This window comes from Chenopodium album, chromosome 10, assembly GCF_948465745.1.
Source record: "Chenopodium album chromosome 10, dcCheAlbu1.1, whole genome shotgun sequence".
In the NCBI taxonomy this organism is placed as follows: Eukaryota; Viridiplantae; Streptophyta; class Magnoliopsida; order Caryophyllales; family Amaranthaceae; genus Chenopodium; species Chenopodium album.
This window is the reverse complement of record NC_137843.1, coordinates 302148-320617: the sequence shown is the minus strand read 5'-3', so window position 1 is coordinate 320617 and position 18470 is coordinate 302148. Positions and strand designations below refer to the sequence as shown.

Here is an 18470-nt window from a genome sequence, read left to right as displayed (position 1 = left end):
CGGACCAGACCTGAAAAAACAGGTCCGATCCGGTTTTGGACCTGATTGGACCTGCTTCTTTTTTTTTACTTAAACAAAATCAATTTGAAAAAAAAAATAATACATGTTAACCAATTTCAACTGGTTAATATTGATGTTTAATATTAATTTGAGATTGTTCTTCTTCAAAAACAAATAATTTCAGATTCAACTTTAAAAAAAAATAAAAAAATAAAATAAAAAAAATAAAAATTATCAGGAAGCACCGAAACAGTTAGCAAGCAGCAGAAGTGCAGAAACTTAGCCCAGATCCAGGTCGCCGGAACCACGCTATCTCGTGGTAGCGATTGCCGGACTGCTGGAGCCGCGCGTTCTGGTGGTCACGGACCTTGGAGCCGCGCAATCTGTTGGCCGTGGTCTTTACAATCGTGCGATCTGGTGGCCGTAGAGTTCGCGTGCGGTGGCTTATGCAGCGTGTAGGGGCGGTTTTCGCACTTGTTCCTGGTGGGCGGTGGCCTGCCTGGTGTCGATCTGGTTGTCGCCTGAGGGGAGTGAGGGGAGTGATGTTGGCTGAGAGCTTGAGAGGCAGAGACAGCTATGAGAGTCAGAGAGTTAGGGACCTAGGTTTAGAAATGAACTGATTTGTTTTGATTTTTGAGAAAAAAAAAACTTTTTTTTTATATATTTTTAAAAACACAATTTTACCGGGTTTCAGGTCCGGACCTGAAAACCCCGGTTTGGACCTGATCCGGACCGGGATCGGAAACCTTGATTTTCAAGGACCGGGACCGGACCTGAATCTACAGGTCCGGGTCAGGTCCAGTCCCAACAGGTCCGGGTCAGGTCGATTTTCAGGTCCGATCCTGTTTATGTACACCCCTACATACATGTACATACAATGTAACTTACAACTTACAAAGAAGTCACATGTATTGATGTATATACTACTTTGTACTACTTAAATGTTTTGAATAAAATTTACTTGCCTTGTTATTTAAAATCTTTTTGTGGGACATATTAGTCAAATTAGAAATAACTATATGATGAAATGGAACAAGTATTACATATTATAATATCATACTGTTATTACACGTATATGTGAGTTTAAATATGCGAAGAAATAATGTAATAAGGAGTAATAATTAATATAATTGTTATAAAAATTGCAATGTTGCTTGCATTGATTTTTTTACCTGGCATAGAGGAACAAATTAAACATGAAATTATGACATGCTAGTTTGATTGCTAATTAGTTAACTCATAGGATGATAAGTAACAAGTTTATTAGGGTATAATTTATACTTCCTTCGATTCTTTTTACTTGCAACACAGCCTCATGGCACGTGTTTTGAGGTAAGGTTTATGTAATGTAAACGGATAAATTATTCATTATAATTTTTACAAATGATACTTAACCCTATTCTAATCTTCGTGTAAAAATTATATTGATAAAATCGCTCGTTTACCCTCACTAATCATCTCCTAAAATTACGTGCCTAAAAGGTGTGTTGCAAGTAAAAGAAAACGGAGGAAGTATTTGGTTATGAGGTAGGGTAAAAGTTTATTTGAATGGTACGGAGTAGTAGTCCATGAAAAGATGAAAGTATGGAAGGGAATAAAAGACGAAAGCAAGGAAAAGGACAGCCATAAATAATGGGAATTGCAAGATACTTGTATGAAAGTATATATATATATATATATGGACCACCCCGCCATAATTATATAATGGGAGTATTATGCATGGTTGTTGTTGTTGTGCATTTACTGAATTTTATGGAATTTTCCTACATACGTGGATCATTATGGGCGCGGATTCAAGGCATTTTGTCTGACCGGCCGGATATACATACAATGATACAAGTATATATTATGGACATGTAACAACACAAATTAAATAATCTTATTTTAATGAAAATAGTTATGTACTAAGAGATACATACAAAAATACGTCATATATGTTTTCATGCAGCAAAATATATATATATATACACACTTTATGTTTTCGTCTATATCATGATTCATGACAATAAGGCCAGAGTGATGAAAACCATAATTGTGGCTTGTTTGCAAGTGCACTAATTAATGGCAAACAAATTAATTTGCTGCTGAAAGTTGGTATCTATTATTATACTCCGTATGAAATTAGGACTTTAATTTTGTAATGAAAGCTTGGCAAAATATAATAAAATTGATTGCACAAACGATATTAAAGCATTGCTGAAATAAATCTAATTATCAACTGCACGAGATTTTGGGATTGAGCAGTACATGTATATCCCCAGTCCTCGGATTAGTTATGCTTGTGTAGTTGTTTGCATGCATCCATATCACTAAATGCTTACCTCTATTGTTAAACTTATACAAATTCTGAAATGGAGTTTAATGCTTTTATAAGTTTATTTACTACTTTAACAATACATATTGCAGAGTAGTAATATAAGTTGGGAAAAATGGGACTAAATAAAAGTTGAATTCCATTGCTTTCTATCTCCCTACTTATTTGACCATTAAATAAATGTGCATACTGTGCTATGAATTAAATAAAAATAAGAGTTTTGAAATGACTTATAATGAAAAATATATAGGATATATTTAAACGAGGGGAAAATATATGTGCCTCTGCTTAGCTTCAATTTTGTTAGATAGTTTAAGATGATGTTTAAGAACAAGTTTAGCCTCAAGTCTTAAAATTTGGATGTGACATCATTTTTTGCGATTGCCATTAAAAATGATGTCATCAAATTCTGGTTAAGACTCACTAAAACTTGCACAAATTTATCATTTTAGCCCTAAGACTCAAATATATGACATATTATATGTAGAAAAGTGTAAAAAAAAAAATAAAAAAAAAAGATAATAAAAATAAAAGTGAGGTAGGTCTCAATCTCAAATCTTAAGTTTCTTGGAATTTCAAGACTCAACTTGAGACTTGCTTGAGATTTAAGAAGAAAAATGAAAAAGTCTTAAACATAAGTCTTAATACTTAAGATGATGATGTCACTCCAAGTTTTAAAAATTGAGCCTAAACTTGCTCTAAGTAGTTAGTCTAGTACACGCATCACATCACCTTGGATCTGGTTCTAGAAACAAATGTTAGGTATAGATTAAGACAGTTTCAACTGCGTCATTACGTCAAGTACTCGAGTATTATTCATGAACTAATTAATTATCCATTAGTTTTGAAACTTGGGTTGATAATTATCTAGTATAGCATCGAGATCATTTTTTTTGTAATGATTTAAATGAAAGAGTAGTATGGACAAATGGACAATATTGGAAACGGTATTCAATCGTAAGTCGTGAGTATTACGTAGCATTTGTGTATACATATGAGTAATATTTGAGACCTAAAATAATAATGTTTACATCATTATTACTACTGCATGTACTTGATCTGATATACTCCCTTTATTTTCTTTTATTTACATCATTTTGACCGGTATATTTGGCGAAACGCAACCTTGATCATTAATATTTTTAATTATTAATTAGTAAAAATTATAACAAAATTATATTATGAAACTAGACATTATGACAAATCTAATGATATATTATACAATAACATTTACTTATTTTATAGAGATGAAAAAATCAAGTCAACCATGGTATATGAATAGTGCAAAAATCAAAGTAATGCATTTAAAAAAAAAAAGGAAGGGAGTAGTTTTTCAGACATATATTATGTCCCCCTCAAAAATAAATTAATACTCCGTAATACTCCTTCCGTCCCTTAATTACATTCCTACTTCTCTATATTACGCGAGGAATAAATGCTAGAAGTAGGAATGTAATTTAGGGACGGAGGGAGTATATAAAGAAATTAGTTCCTTAAATGTAGATTCACACTTTCTAATTGTCTCGACCTCTCATAATTAAGGACAATAAATAGTTATATTAATTAGATCATACTCCCTCTGCCCCTTAATGATAGTCCTTAATGGACAATTTTCATAAAAATTAATAACATTAATAAGTAGTAAAAGTAAATTAAAAAGGTAAATTTATATAAAGTTATTTAATAATTGTACATATTGTAATTTATAAGCTCGGTTACGTGATAGAATTGAGTAAACTTGCGTCGGTGGGCATGAGAAGGCTTGTATAATCGAATGGTACAACACATGTAGAAATAGTTGGTTAGTACTAGAATGGTACTGTAGAAGCTAAGTGTTGAGTGTACAAGTGAAACACTTGTAGATGTAGCGATGATTTAAGAAGAGAGGTGAGCTGACTCCCAGAAAACAAATCCTTAATTACCGCTTTCTTGGTGAAGTGGGTGCCCCTCAACGGCTAATTTAATTCATATAGTATAATTAAGCAGGCCATATTCTTTCGTAGGGTCTTAAAATCAACGAACTTACTAACAACTATTTCTTAATTGATGCCTTCCCAATTATCCCCGTTCATTCCGCCGTTATCAAAGTAATTTTTAAGGGGAAAAAAATAGGACCAACAATAAATAAAAGATTGAATAGTAAACATACACTATATCTGTAAACACCACCTAGATTGACCACTATATATCAACATTAAGCATTGCCCAAGGGCCACAATTGCATGTGGAGGCCTCTTTATATTGCGGGGCTTCTTCTTCACATTTCCGTACATTAAAAATCAATACTTCTTTTTTCTTGCTACTCCGTAGTATTTTTTTCCACTTTTTATCTTTATGTTAGCTAGCTTTTTCATTGTTGCTTGTACTATGTACTAGTATTTAATTAGGGTTGCTTAATAAATTTTTTAATACCTCATACTCCATTAGTGTATGTTTGATTGTTTGGTATCACTATTAAAATCTATGATTATCATGCATTACCTTAACTACCTAACCTTTTAAGCAGCAAATTAGTTTGACATTAGAAAATGACGTATCACACTTGTAATATATTGTATAAATCCCTTGTTCTAAATGATATGATGTGATTTTATAAAGGACATTACGCAACCTTATTGATCAATTTTCTGTCACTTTATATAAAAGCTTGATACATTAAAAAAAATACTACCAAGTACTTGGTATAACACACCAATCACCCGATCAACAAAATACGAGTATATTATACCCGGCCCGGCACAGAAAATCAAACAGGTACCGAGAATTGAGATAGAAGCAGCGTGGATAGCTTGAGGATAGAGAACCTTTTCTTCTGCATGAATCGATATTATTACATTCCAATTCCTTTCCGATACCTCCCAAGGAAAATCCCGAATTGTATCATCCCAAATTGACGGGTTAGTGTGAGCTTATCCATGCGGTTGTGCACTCTTCGAATAGGAATCCATTTTCTGAAAGATCCTGGCTTTCGTGGCAAGCAGAGTTTATACATTTGGCGGCATCCCAAGGCAAACATGGCAATTAGCAAATAAAACAATTTCCTCTTTCTAGTTAATCTTCTCTGCTTTCGCTCTTCTTTTTATCTTTTTAATACAAGTAGAATAATCTGCTTTTCCTCTTTGAACGAGCAACTGTTTACTCCGTATCTTTTAATCAATTTGCTCGTTAGTTGACTAATCAAAAGCTGTAACGCCTCTCACGTTTATTCCTTTAAAAGCTGCATTCATTTTACATTTTCATAAGATTCGGACACTAGATTGCTAACTACAGTATTAACTATTTAACTCTGCTTGCTCTATATCAAAATTTGAGAATTGAAATCCATATACGAGTGTAATTTATTCTGACTATTTTAATTTCCAAGAATTACTCATTGGGACTTGGGAGCATTTGTGATGAGTAATTAAGTACTCCCTCCGTCCTCAAAATATCGACCCTTATAGATTAATTTCACGGTTATTAAGAAACACAAATAAAAATAAATAAAAACATATTGGAAAGATAAATTTACATGGGCTTTGTAAAAAAATAGAGAGATAAAATATTAAAATATATGAAAAAACAAAATTTTATATAGGAAAGCTAATTTTGCACAAATATTGTTGTAAATTGGTGGGTATTTTAATGCAAATGAATCGATCATTTTGAGACTAAAATTAGGCCAAAAAGGTCGAAGTTTTGGGGACGGAGAAAGTATAACTTAATCTGGATAATCTTTACGTAGTCTTATTATTGTATGTAGTCTTATTATTATTGTATCCAGATTCTAGACTAAAATACTCTGTATTGCTTTTCATTTTGTTCACAATTTTTAGTACGTAGTGTTGTGTAGTGTGATGAAAACAAATAAGGTTTGATCGAATTACTAACAATGAATATATGGAGTTACTAATGGGTACTGGGTACCAATTATGTACAACTAAAAATACTAGTGATGATTCTACATAAATGAGATTACTAATAATCAATCAACTTACACTTAAGGTCAATATCAATTGATCATTTGAAGTGCGCTTTTTCATTGGCTTAGTTTCAACAAGATTAATGAAAAAGTAACATTTTAACAACACTCGTAGACGTTATAACATGGAGTTTTTATTTTATTTTTTCAATAATGCTAAGGAGGATCTTGACCAGACTTTAACCTTTACGTTTTTTTTTTTTTTAATTTTTAATATTTACGGGTCAGGTATTTGGCAGTAGAGGGAAAGGTAAGAAATTCTCTACCCCTACTTGGTAGTATTCAAACCCCAAATCACTAGAATATGAGGTAACATTACAATCCTTAGACCTAAACGTATACAAGCGTAAAAGCAAAACTCATTTAGCCGATATTTCGGGGGGGGGGGGGGGGGGGGGGGAACCCCTTAAATTGAGAGATTTGTTGGCAATGCAATTCAATTGTACTGATCAATTAATGGCTAAACTGTTGATTAACATGATTACGGCTGTATCGACAGCCTAATCCTTATTTAATTAAAGCAACTGGGCAACAAAAATTATGCAGATAATTAGTGAAGCAACCTTGTTGTAAGTTGTGAACTTGTAAGCTGTAATAGCATCCCTTACTTATCTAAGGAAACTACAAGGTAACCTCACCATTTATTAGCAGCAATCAACAATTAATACAATATTACGTGCACATTTTATAATATTAACAGCGAATAATCTTTGGATGATCTATATAGTCAGCAACCTCAATAGAAAAATAATATTCTTGATCTAATTAAATCTCAGGTATTCCCCACCCTTAAATTGACTCACTGAAGAAATCACTTGAGTAAATATAAAATACGGTCCTTAAATTTTGCCAAAAGTTTGATTTTAGTTCCTATACTTTCAGAAGTCTGATTTTGGTCCCTCAATCACCAATGACTCATCAATTGTGGTGACTACTACATTGAGTCAACAAAGTTTAGGAACTTTGCCTTATTTTATTGTTGACTGGAGCATAGTTTAGGGACTTCTAATACTAATTGGACCAAAGTTTTGGGACTTTGCTTTTTTTTTTTTTTTTTTTTTCTTTTTTCAATTTCTACTAAATATGTTAATTAACCATATATACCCTTAATTAATCTAATACTATTATTTCCCTTCAAAAAAAAAAAAATCTAATACTATTATTTTATTTCTCTATCTAATATTGAATTTATTTAATTTCCTACATTAATTTTAATAACTTTATGTTTCTCTCCCCTCAACTTCTTACCTTCCCCATTTTTAAAGCTCCACCACCCTACATATCCAATCTACTTTCACCAGCACCACCCTCTGCCACCGAAAAGAACCTAAACCCCCACCAAAAGCACCAAATTCCCCACTGTACTACTCCTACACCAAAAACTCAGTTACTCCCTATGAAAACCACCAAAACCCCCACCAACACCATCAACGAACGACCAACATTGCTGCCATCAAAAACGAAACACCAAAACCATCAACACCCCAACCGAAAACCACCAAAACCTCTATCACTCTCACCAAAACCATCATCACTCGCATTGAGATTGACCAATACCCCATCACTCTCAGTGAAAACCACCTACACCGCCATCACTCTCACCGAAAACCACGCACCACCTCTATATCTTCAAGCCTCCAACTTACCAATGCATCTAGATCTATAACCTATAAAATTATAAGTATATATTATATTATCCAAACTTCAAGGTGGTTGTCATCTTGTGAACTTGATATGGGTTAATCCTTTATTTTTGTTTTCGATTTGATTTTTTTTTTCAATTTGGCTGGCTTTTCTAGATTTGTTGGAATTTTGGTTTTTTTTATTAGTTTAATACAGTTGTGGTGTAATGATGGTGAATTATGTAGTGGCGGTGGATGTGGTGGTGGAAGTTACAATTGTAGTTTTATTTTTGGGGCAAAGCGAAGACCAAAGCGCGTCGTTTTATTTTTTTGGTGTTTCATTATGCCATATATCTTGCCGAGTCTCTAAACTTTCCCCTTAAAAAATATTTAATGCCAAGGTCCCTAAACTTTCACCATTCTTAATATAAAATGACATGTTATATGGGCAAAATCCCTAAACTTTCCCCTTCATTTGATAACTCAGCATTTTAGTCCCTAAACTTTGCCTAATCTTCAATTTTTTCGCCGGAATAAGTGTTTAGTGGTGGTGGAGAGACCTAAATCAGACTTTTGAAAGTTAAGGAACCTAAATCAAACTTATACCAAACTTTAGGGACCATATTTGGTCTTTACTCGAAATGACTTTATAGAACAAGTTTTGTGTATTACAATACTAATCTTGTACTATATTACAGTAACACTTAAAATTCGTAGGTCGAAGGCGTCGAACTCATAAACAAGCTTTATTTTGTAGAAATTATATTGACAAATAATAATTGCTCGTAATACATATCTCGAGTATTTAAAAAAAAATTACAAATACAAAGTACATGTATAAGTATTTTTAAAAAAGTACTGTAAAAAAGTACTCCGTATATGAGTGATTTTGGGAGTGATACATGAAAAGTGAGATCCCTGTCACAAGAAAAAAAAAGGTGGGGTCAAGGACTCAGGTCTAAATCTTGGTTTGACTAAACAAATTATAAAGCGTACTTAAGCTAATGTTATTTTAAATCTTTATACTCCGCAAATTTTGATAGCAAAGTGGACCGGATTTAATGCACTTTTAAACTTTTATGTCAGTATTTTCTTGCTTCTAATTTTCTTCCTTTTTTATTTTTTAAATTTTTATTAAAAATTAATACAGAGCATAGTGATGGAACGCATTGACATAAGTGAAAAAATGCAAAGCTGTATGAAACGTGAGAGTGTGTTTATATATACCAAACTCATTTTGCTACTCCCAATACCCATTTTTAGGAGAGAGAAAGTGAGAACAAAAATGGGGTGTTAGTAGTGTTGTTAACAGTCTCAGCCAAACCAAACCGCAAAATACATTCCCATTTGATTTCCCTCTACTACTTTCTCTCTCTAAAATCGAAAAGATGAAAACTTTGGTGTTTTTGTGGGTGTTAATTGTGTTTATGAATGCTGAATGTATGCAATGCAGTGTTGGTTATGACAGGAAAGCTCTTTTAATTAATGGCCAAAGAAGAATTTTGATGTCTGGTTCTATACATTATCCCAGAAGCACTCCTGATGTATGTATTTACTCTCTAAAAAAAAAAAAATTATATTTATGTGATTTTAGTATCTGGGTTTATCCTGAATTATACTTTAAATATGATATAGATGTGGGAAGATCTGATAGAGAAGGCCAAAAATGGAGGGTTGGATGTGATTGATACCTATGTCTTTTGGAATGGTCATGAGCCTTCTCCTGCCAATGTACTCCACTTCTGACCTCACTTTTTTTTTAATTACTTTTTTTATGTAATTAATTTATCACTTGTTTATTATTGTTGCTCTTATTTTGATTTAATTTTTTCTTTTTTAATTTTTTGGTTGGACAATTTTCAGTACAATTTTGAAGGAAGATATGATTTGGTTAGATTCTTAAAGATTGTTCAGAAAGCTGGACTCTATGCTCATCTCAGACTCGGACCTTATGTCTGTGCTGAGTGGAATTTCGGGTAACTGTTATTACTTTTATTAATTAACCGAATGTCATTATGTGTATAGTGTATAAAATTAAATATAAATTTAATTATTTTTTAATGGAGTGAATATGAATTGGATGAAAGAAAGGAAAAGGGTGTAAATTTGGAATATACTAATGGATTAAATTTTGTGGGTTTTGTAGTGGGTTTCCTGTATGGTTGAAGTATGTACCAGGAATCAGCTTCAGAACTGATAATGAACCTTTCAAGGTTGGAAATCTGAATTTACACTATTTCCTGTCATTTGTGAAGCTAATGAAATTGTTGCCAATCTAAGTAGTGTATAAAGAAAAAAAAAAAAAAAATTAGAATTGCTGATGGGAAATATGGATTGGGATTATGCAGAGAGCAATGCAAGGATTCACTGAGAAAATTGTAACCTTGCTGAAGAGTCATAATCTGTTCGAGTCTCAGGGTGGGCCAATTATTCTTGCACAGGTAACGATTAGTGAATTAAACTCTTGAAATCACTACTATATGATGTAGATGTCAATGGATGCATCAAGTTTTGACAAAATTTTCGACTCATATTTGAGATGTGTTTGTCCTGTAAGATGGCTTGAATGCTCTAAATTATTATTCACTAAAATAACACCATGTCTCTAGGTTGAGAATGAATATGGGAGACTAAGAATGAGACTTGGGCAAGAAGGGAATAACTACATGAACTGGGCTGCAAACATGGTTCAGAGTATGGATACAGGGGTTCCCTGGACCATGTGCAAGGACGACGCTACTCCAGATCCTCTGGTAAGGGCTTTCTTGCAATCAGAATCATCGACTGTTGGTCTAACTTACCGCATTGTATTTTATGTTGTTTAATGCATGCCAAATTATGTACAAGCATTATTATTTGTAAAACAATTAAGTTACTAGCTATACGTTCTCATAGTGGGCTTTTGTGTGTTGCTTGCTGAGGCAGATAAACACTTGCAATGGGTTCTACTGCGATAATTTTACACCTAACAGACCATTTAAGCCCAAGCTCTGGACTGAGGCTTGGACTGGCTGGTATGGTTCTCTCTAATTCTTCGAATTTGAACATTTACCGTATGTTGAGAATTTGACGCGGTTATTCTCTGTTTATACCATCTTGAGCAGGTTTACCGAGTTTGGAGGACCCAAACACCAAAGACCGGTAGAAGATTTGGCCTTTTCTGTTGCTAGGTTCATACAGACAGGGGGATCCTTTGTCAACTACTACATGGTACACTTCTTTTACAGAGTGAATTTCTGATGGTCCAATGTTTTACCTATCCTCGATTAAACTTTGCTAACAAATATCATGTCAAACAGTACCATGGTGGGACAAACTTCGGGCGAACAGCTGGAGGTCCATTTATCACTACTTCTTACGACTATGATGCTCCTCTTGATGAATATGGTAAGAGTTGAAGAACTTTGCTATATAGAGTAGTTTGTAAAAGACCTTCGGATATCCTACATTGTTTTGATTGTTAATATCAGTATATGTACAAACTACTAAGAAGGGGACAGGCGAATATAAATGCAACTCTTTTTCTGCATATAGGTTTGATCAGGCAGCCAAAATATGGTCACCTAAAGGAACTTCATAAGGCAATTAAGCTATGTGAGTCAGCTCTGGTTTCGTCTGATGCTGTAGTTACTCAGTTGGGAGATCATCAACAGGTTTCACCTCCACCTACAGCAACTAGAAAACTTATTTTTTTGGTTTTATATACTGCTTATACCTTATACTGATTTAAAGTAATAACGTATAAACCTCTCTATATATTTTCAGGCTCATGTATTTTTCCCGGAAAAAGGAGGCTGTGCAGCTTTTCTTTCAAACTATGATACAGAATCTGGTGTGAGAGTTCTGTTCAATAATAAACACTACACCTTGCCTCCCTGGTCCATTAGCATTCTTCCAGATTGCAAAAATGTAGTTTTCAACACTGCAAAGGTAAGTCCACTGGAGGCTCATAAGATCCTGACAAAATGCTTTCATTCATTAGTCAACTTCCTCTGAGGTGATGATTTAGAGTGAGGAGGTAACTGTCTTGTTGCTCATAACTAACAGGTAGGAGAACAAACATCGCATATGGAAATGCTTCCGAGCAACACAAAAATATTCCCATGGGAAAGCTATAACGAAGATGCATCAGCTCTAGATGACGGGTCAAGCTCAACAGTAACGGCTGTTGGTCTCTTAGAACAGATAAACATGACCAGGGATAGTACCGACTATCTTTGGTACAAAACTAGGTATACATGATACGTATTACTTGGCCTATTTTTATGGGCTTTAAATTTTCTCCAACCATAATCATTCATCAAGTATTCAAACTTCAAGTTTTAATGTGTCTTTTGCTTTAATTGGTGCTCTTGCAGTGTTGAAATTAATCCATCAGAATCCTTTTTTCGTGGCGGGGAACTCCCAACACTCATAGTACGATCTACAGGGCATGCTGTTCATGTTTTTGTAAACGGACAGCTTATAGGTACTGCATACTGCAATATGTTTGTGGAAACAGCTCTTCAGTAATAGTTTCAACTTCTTTTATCCTGATACAATCATTGACAATCACTTGCAGGATCTGCCTTTGGGGAAAGGAAGAATAGAAGATTCATCTTCAGCAAAAAAGTGAATCTACAGCCAGGAACAAACAAAATTGCACTCCTGAGCATAGCCGTTGGTTTACCAGTATGCATTTTTCTAGCGTTCTGCTTCTCATACTGTAAAGAAAAATTTGTACCTGCTAAAGGATCATTTATTATTCACATACTAAAAAATAATTGTGTTTTATTGCTGAAGAATGTGGGAGGACATTTTGAGTCTTGGGAAACAGGAATCCTAGGCCCCGTTGTATTACAAGGCCTTGGTCAGGGAAAACTAGACCTATCATGGGAAAAATGGACCTATCAGGTGATTAGTTGTATTACGATACTTACCATTATGTTCCATTGAACTTTTTTAGTTTTTTTAGTAATGCTAACCATCTTCTTTCAGGTTGGCCTAAAGGGGGAGTCCATGAATCTAGCCTCTCCAAATGGTATATCCACGGTAGAATGGATGGACAGTAAAATAGCTGTCCAAGACCAGCAGCCATTGATGTGGCACAAGGTACAGGGATTTTCCCTTTTCTGTTCATTCCAGTTCTCATTGACATTGGTGACTTAAACTCTATTTTTTCACAACTGGGAAATTGTAGGCTTACTTTGATGCACCTGAAGGAAATGAGCCATTGGCTTTGGACATGGAAAGCATGGGGAAGGGTCAAGTGTGGATCAACGGGGAAAGCATTGGAAGATATTGGACAACTTATGCTAGTGGTGAATGTAAGGGGTGCAGCTATACTGGAAGATTTGATCCTCCCAAGTGTCAAGTTGGATGTGGCAAGCCTTCCCAAAGATGGTAACGACCCAAACCAACAAAGCAAGCTCCCCCTTTTCTTCTTAATTATTTTGGAGACAGGATCTTAAGAACATAATCTAATACGAGATTAACAATCCTATCTATAAAAATATGATTTTGCAGGTATCACGTGCCTCGATCCTGGTTAAAACCAACAAGAAATTTGATCGTTCTCTTTGAGGAAACAGGTGGAGATCCAAGCAAAATTACCCTTATGAAGAGATCAATGAACACAATTTGCGCACAAGTCTCTGAGACTCATCGAACTGTTAAAAGCTTTCAGATTGAAAGCTATGATAGAACACAAGAATTCTACATACCCAAAATCCATTTGCATTGTGCTCCCAGCCAGTACATTTCATCTATCACATTTGCAAGCTTCGGAACTCCTCTTGGAACTTGTGGGAGATTTATGAAAGGTTCTTGCCATGCTTCCACCTCATACGCAGTCTTAGAAAAGGTACTGAGAAAAGAATTTTATTTCTTAGGGTTTGATGTCACCATATTACTCTATTCATGTGTTAAGATATTTGCTTTTCATTTTCTCACAGAAATGCAAAGGGAAGCAAAGTTGTGCAGTAACAGTAACAAACAGCAATTTTGGAAACGATCCTTGTCCAAATGTGTTGAAGCGATTATCAGTTCAAGCAATCTGCGCTTCCACGGATTTTACAACATCTAACCAAAGAAGTATACACTATTGATCACCATGCATGATAGTTTCGACAGAACATACCAGTGAGGAATGAACATTAGTCTCGGAATGTAAGTTTATTAGATAGGCTCAAAGTGTAACTGTTTAGAGTTAGATTTTAGACCGTGCTAATCAAAGGGCATTTGGGCGGTTAAGTTTAGTTTTATAGTTTGTTTGGTATCCATTCCGTAATTGTAAATTTAGTTTTGTGTAGGTTTAGCAAGTTCGATAATTATGTGGTTTTAGTCTGCTAGCCCCTGGCCATTAAACAGAGGCTGGGAGAGAATATGGTGTGAATTTTATTTTTTTTTCTTTTGTTTTCTTTTGAGAATGACTATAGAAGTAAAGGATTTTTGTGTGATTATTTTAGTCTTTTGGGAGGTCAGGTAATCACCCCCTCTTCAATTCACATTCATGTCTTCAGAAGTTCTGTAAAAAAAATTGTTTGACACAATTGTTGTCGAAACAATAAAAGCTTTGGCTTTCCATTTTTGCTTTGCCAATGAACTGCACATTCTATTGAACACTGTCTCTAGCTACACAAATTTATTAGAGCCTTAGAGGTAAAACTGCAAATATCTTGCACTCCTTAATTCTACCACTAATGGAGATTTATACAAGGTGATATAAGCAGAGCAGGGCTGGCTACGAATCAACAACAATTTTCTGTGAATAGATGAACACAAAATTCAAAAGGAAATAGTAGAGAAACATTTTTAAATGGATAAATGCTTCTTTTTCAAAACAAAAAAAAAGTTGATTTAATTATTAATATATATATATATATATATATATATATATATATATATATATATATATATATATATATATATATATATATATATATATATATATATATATATATATTTTGAAAGAATATTACATTGTTAAAATATATATATATATATATATATATATATATATATATATATATATATATATTTTGAAAGAATATTACATTGTTAAAATATATATATATATATATATATATATATATATATATATAAAAAAAAAATCACTGCTTATAATAAGAATTAATCTTCAGATCAAGTTATGTTACTCCCTTACTCCTGTAAAATGGATCCTTAGACCGGCAAATTACGTAAGGTTGGAGTTGAATAAAACTAAGTAATGACCAAGTCTTTGGAAAACTCTTACTCGTACTATATAAATAGGCCCTTTGATACTAAAAATGCGTTTGGATAGATGATTGAGAAGGAAAAGAAGGGGAGGGAGGGGAAGGGGTAGGAAGAGAAGGGGAGGGGAAGGAAGAAGGATGAGTTTTCCTTCCAAATCTCTCCATTGTTGGAGAGATCGATTTCTTACAATTTAATCCCTCCATTTCTCTCCCCTCCAATTCTCTCCCTCCCTCATTTGTTATCCAAATGAAAGATTATCTACCCCTCCAATTCCCTTCCTTTCTTTTCCCTCCATTTCCTTCGATCCAAACAAAGTGTAAGATTATGAGAACGACTTTTGTCTTCACACTGTTAAATAGTACTCCATATAAATATACAATTTTTGTCATCAAATACGCTCATTAAAATTTACAATCATTAATATCTGAAATTTGAGAGCAAGATCCAAAGCTAAAGAGCAGCAACACATTATTAAGACGTAATATGTATAAATTGTATATTGTACGACAAACAGAAAAAACCAGCAGTTCCTGAAACCAGCATAACTACTTTATGATAAGATCTGTTGCTTCATACCAAATAGGCAAATACGTAGTAAAAGATAGAAACCCCAACATACAACATTTCAACCAATTAAGCAGTAGAAACATGCTTTGCTATAGTCGCCTCCAGCTCTTCCTTCTTTGCACCCACGACCGTATCAATAATCTTGCCTTCTCGCAGGAACTTGAAAGTTGGCATTGCCTCAATAGCCCAATCACTTGCAACTTGCTGTTGAATACACAACTTAATGGAAGATACATAAAAATGCAACTTCGAAGAAAAAAGGAGTTTCATTCAAACCTTTAACTCATCCACATCCACCTTAACAAATATGACTTGGGGAAGCTTTTTAGCAAGCTCAGCCAGGAAAGGTGCAATCAAACGGCAAGGTGGACACCATGAAGCAGTGAAATCAACAACCATCTGCGCATTTAAAAACTCATATATGATAAGCACGTGTCATTAACATCCAAACTCTTTCAAAAGCCAGAAAAAAAAGACAAGCAGAGAGGAAACAAACAAAAATCAAAGAGAGATAAATCCTGCCCAACTAGAGTAGGAGAGCTCACAAGAGCCCCCATCATTTGAACTTCCACCAGCATTGGTTATTCCTTTCTGGAGAAAAAGAAAGCAATTCATTCAGGTGCACGTTTTTGAGCCACACGTGAAAGAATATTTATAGCTCCTATCTTCATCTTTGGGTTAAATAGTATTCACTCCCTCAAATTTTGAACAATTAGGAAGTACCAATTAGAGTCTAGATTTCCAAGAGTAATGGAAATTATTTTGCCTAATGATTTTTGCTTCATTTGATCAACTAATATAGAAAGCGGATGACCTCAAATTGATATCCTATCCAAATACACCAACAGAGCATGAAAACAAAGTAAAAAATGCTCTTGATTGGTCCGAGTCATTTTACTAGAAAGCATTAAGAAAGAGCAGGGAAGATATACTCATATATCCTTCTAAATGGGGGATATTGATTATATTACTCGCAACTCTCACCAATTTGATCGACTAAAGACACATGCACCTTGTCTCATCACCTAAATTACATTATCACAATACAAGGTAAGAGAGACCATTACCAACCCTAAGGGCCTAAGAGAACCCTTGGAGGAGTAGCACATGAAAGGGATAATTGGAGATAAATTACAGACTGAGATGGTGGCAGAAGGCATGAGTTAGATATTGTGTTAAAATCGTGAAGGGCGAAATACTCTCCTTTTGGGGATACTAATTATCCTATGTCCCTCCTACTAATCTACTATCACTTCTTTGCAAAACACTTTTAAATCCATCTACCAACACTTTACCCTTTTCATCTTCTTTGTTTGGCTCCTTATTACCTTTAATAAGAGCATGCCCGAAAGTTGAATGAAACATAGCAATGCATAAGGGCACATTATCTACCATGTTCAATAAAAAAAAAAAAATAAAAAAAAAAAACCTATAAGCACACAAGTGCACAACCCAATATTGACACAATACCTATGCTCCAATAAACACGAAGTTAAAAGAAAATATCAAATATCATTATTGTGAACGTGAACTAAAACGACAACCCCAAAGCATAATGCGCGCTTATAGGGCTAAAACAAAAGAAATTGGGGAACTTGAGAAGCAATGGAAAAAGATAAATAACTCGAAAATCAAATGCAAGAATAAACAGGAAAATAATCGTGAGTATATATTAACTTACACTTCAAAGTAAAAGAATATACCTTTGAGATGAGTTCAAATCCAAAGAACAAGTATAATCTCCATTCATACAAGAATACAAAGTTTATTGTATTATAAGAATGTTTTAATTTATTGAACATATAATTTAAATTTCAAGAATATACTATAGGAACATATCGGTTCTAAGTCTATAAGTTGTTCTGAAAACTGAAAGCCCATCAATCTAATTTTATGAATTAGAACATCAAAAATAATCATTTGTAGCATAAAAATCAGTTGCTGCTATCTAATATGAGTAGTAATTATCCTTTTTTTCCCGAAAAATTGGTTTTGTTCAATCCAAGAGCAAAATAAATTTGTGTTGATCAACAAATAAATCAAAAGCAATCCTGAAGTTTGAAAAATGAATTCCTGGCAATGAATTTGAATATATATTTTGTTATGTGTTTTATGTTGAGTTGTTTTTGTAGCTAGAAATGTTGTATTCAGATTTGAAGTATTCGTACGCATGTTGTTTTTGGTGCACACCGCGCGCATTTTGTTAGTGGGGTTGTCGCTTTAGACCAATTAATCAGCGAATGATAATAACTTAATGAAAATGAATGGATTATCCGAGTAAAGACAAAACAATTATGAAATATTAAAATCCTCTGTAATTTTCTTATACTATTTAAAAAGAAAACCCTAATGACAAAAAAAAAAAAAAAAAATGAATCCAGATTACAAAAAACAAGATCCAAGAAGAAATATAATGATATTAATAGTTGGTATGTACAATTGAATTACAAATGGAAAAGAATTATTTATGGGGAAAAAGAAAATGATTAATAAAGACAGAGATTAAAATAAGTAAAACAGCAAAAGAAATAAGAAGAAAGATGATCCGTACGAGTTTTTTGGAATCATTGGCCATGGCGAGCTGATCTTCCCAAGCCTCCGTGCTGTGACAGCTCAATACTTGTCCTTCGTCGCCCATCTCTCTCTCTTCTTCTTCTTCTTCTTCTTCCAACTCTTTCTCTTTCTCTCTTTCCAACAATATATATATATTATTACTGCTCGTATCATTTATGCACTTTCTTTTTCTTTTCGGATTATCCAAACAAAATATTCGTTGGATCGAGCGGCCTTG

The 18470-nt window shown here is 33.8% G+C and overlaps 2 protein-coding genes across 2 annotated transcripts in view; one reads left to right on the top strand and one right to left on the bottom strand.

Annotated features, from left to right (window-relative positions):
- The first annotated feature begins 9140 nt into the window (after window positions 1-9140).
- LOC145561798 (beta-galactosidase 3-like) lies at window positions 9141-14497 on the top strand. Its single transcript, XM_081621907.1, has 19 exons — window positions 9141-9441; window positions 9533-9628; window positions 9761-9873; window positions 10044-10110; window positions 10246-10338; window positions 10507-10650; window positions 10823-10911; window positions 11002-11107; window positions 11197-11284; window positions 11432-11550; window positions 11663-11827; window positions 11945-12129; window positions 12256-12365; window positions 12459-12568; window positions 12680-12790; window positions 12875-12988; window positions 13077-13279; window positions 13403-13739; window positions 13831-14497. The coding sequence occupies exons 1-19, from the start codon at window positions 9286-9288 to the stop codon at window positions 13981-13983; spliced, it is 2559 nt and encodes an 852-aa protein (XP_081478033.1). The 5' UTR covers window positions 9141-9285; the 3' UTR covers window positions 13984-14497.
- Window positions 14498-15639: 1142 nt separating this feature from the next.
- Window positions 15640-18470, bottom strand: part of TRX1 (thioredoxin H-type 1) — a 64203-nt gene continuing 61372 nt past the window's right edge. Inside the window, exons 2-4 of the mRNA XM_081621906.1 lie at window positions 18231-18339; window positions 15956-16078; window positions 15640-15883 (exon numbers count right to left, since the gene is read on the bottom strand). Of these exons, the coding sequence (XP_081478032.1) occupies window positions 15746-15883; window positions 15956-16078; window positions 18231-18317 (348 nt within the window). The 5' untranslated portion in view covers window positions 18318-18339 and the 3' untranslated portion in view covers window positions 15640-15745. The remainder of the gene's footprint in view (window positions 15884-15955; window positions 16079-18230; window positions 18340-18470) is intronic.

Bases quoted from the DNA above. Each gene is read 5' to 3' on its own strand.
- LOC145561798 (XM_081621907.1), top strand. From the start codon at position 9,286: ATGAAAACTTTGGTGTTTTTGTGGGTGTTAATTGTGTTTATGAATGCT. The intron at 10,111-10,245 runs GTTGGAAATCTG...GGGATTATGCAG, and splicing joins CTGATAATGAACCTTTCAAG to AGAGCAATGCAAGGATTCAC. The intron at 13,740-13,830 runs GTACTGAGAAAA...ATTTTCTCACAG, and splicing joins CATACGCAGTCTTAGAAAAG to AAATGCAAAGGGAAGCAAAG.